Genomic DNA, 1817 nt, shown 5'->3' with positions numbered 1-1817 from the left:
GGTGCAGGACCAGGGTCCTTTTCTCCTGCTCCTTAAAAGTCTGTGTCCTGTGTGGGCCTCCTCCCCTGAGGTTTCTGGCCCCAGAGAGGTGGTGGTGGGGGTCTCTGGACGTGGGGCTGGGCCGCCTGGCGCTGGCCTCCCAGTCGGAGTGTGCTGCTTGGAGCAGGGTCCCCAGGCCTGCGTCCCTCTGAGTCCCCCTACTGAGCCCCAGCCCACTGGGAGCAGGAACGAGCCTCGATCCTCAGTTTGAGGTTGGGGGAATCCACAGACTGTGTGACCATACAGACTTGTTCTGGCGCAACTCTACATGAAAAAATAAATATATATATATATATTTTCTTGTTTGTTTTTAAAGGGAAAAAAAAAAGAAGCTCTGTTTCCTGGGTGAGCAGCGTAGTACCACACTGGCCCGGCTGCCCGGCCAGCTGCCCCTTATTGCCTTTGGAGAACCAGCGTCTAGTGGGGGTGCGCACTGCAGTGTTCCCCGGGGGGCGCCAGTGTTGCTGCTGGGGGCCTGCGAGATGGGCTGGGGGGCTTGTAAAGGGAAAACGGAAGCAGAGAAGAGATGAAGGCTGTTTCTCTCCAGCCCTGACCTGAGGGCTCGGTGGAGGCCCTCCTGGTGTCCAGAAGAGGCCAGGGCTGATGGAGGAGCGGGGGCCGCTGGGCCCGGCCGCGTCAGTAGCTCGAAGGTGGAGGGGCCCAGGCGCCGCGGCCTCTGGCAGTCTGGGGACAGGTCGAAAAAGACTGTGGAAATGGTCCCAAGTGTGCAAATAGCTTCCCCTTCAAAGAAGTTAACTCTGGAATGCTGGCGTTTCCTCTTTCCATTCTGGGATCCCCTCCCCTCAAGAAAATAAATGAAACTCTAAGAAAGTGCTCCTGGTTGCTTTTTGGAGGATAGGGTGGGGAGGGGGCAAAGTCCATGCGTTTTGGAGCCAGTGCACCGAGGATGGGGAGCCCTGGCCCCGCTTCCACGCTGGTGGGCCGGTTTCCCACCATGCTTTTTCATGCAGGGGTCATGGCCCCACCAGCCCAGATACTGTTGGACATGGTGAGGAAACGTGGTTTGTGAACTCCTGGAGCTGTGGGGTTTGGAGACTCGCTCCTGCCCTCCCCTCTTCCTACAGCTTCCGATGGCTTGGTCCTAGGAAGAGGCTGGGTGGGGAGGGTGGGACGGGCCCCCTGGGGGTGGTGTGGGCATGGGCCCAGCCCCCAGGAACCAGAGAGAGCAGCTCAGAGGGAGGCTGGAGACCACATTGCCCCCTGGGGCTCGAGGACCAAGAGCAGACAGCCCGGGAGGCCTCCCTCAGGTCCCACTGCTGCCCCAAGCGTCCCTGTCCTTGGAAGGGCAGTGGGGCCTGGGCTGCAGAACCTTGGTCACGCCTGTGACCAGGGGCCGGGCCGAGGGAGAGGAGGGCAGGAGCCCACGCCCGCCCAGGCGGCCGGTGGGGGCAGTGGCCTCTGCACCTCAGAGTTCCTTCTTTTCCCTGCAGAAGATCTCCGCGAACTTGCGCAGCTGCTCGCTGGCGGCCTGCGACTCCTCCTGCAGCCGCTGGTTGTTCTGCCTCAGGCTGGCCACCTCTGACTGCAGCACCGCCTTGTCCTGCTTCTCCTGTGGGGCGCGGGCTGGTGTCAGTGGGTCGCACGCTAAACGGACCCCCGCGGCCTGTGAGCCTTGCCCGGCTGCCAGGGTTCAAACCCCAGCTCTGCTTCTCAGCAGCTGAGTAACCTCAGGCGGGTCACCTCATGGGCCTGTTTGACCCTCTCTGGGTCAAACTCTTTGGGCCCCAGTTTCCCCAGTTCTAAAAGCGGGGCGGGGG

The 1817-nt window shown here is 61.7% G+C and overlaps 1 protein-coding gene across 1 annotated transcript in view; it reads right to left on the bottom strand.

Moving 5' to 3' along the window:
* Positions 1-1817, bottom strand: part of SIPA1L3 (signal-induced proliferation-associated 1 like 3) — a 255414-nt gene continuing 253597 nt past the window's right edge. The window contains 1 exon segment of the mRNA XM_010849306.1: positions 1-1609. Coding sequence (XP_010847608.1) covers positions 1466-1609 — 144 coding nt within the window. The 3' untranslated portion in view covers positions 1-1465.

This window comes from Bison bison, unplaced genomic scaffold, assembly GCF_000754665.1.
Source record: "Bison bison bison isolate TAMUID 2011002044 unplaced genomic scaffold, Bison_UMD1.0 scf7180017864280, whole genome shotgun sequence".
In the NCBI taxonomy this organism is placed as follows: domain Eukaryota; kingdom Metazoa; phylum Chordata; class Mammalia; order Artiodactyla; family Bovidae; genus Bison; species Bison bison.
This window is presented reverse-complemented; position numbering and strand designations above follow the sequence as displayed.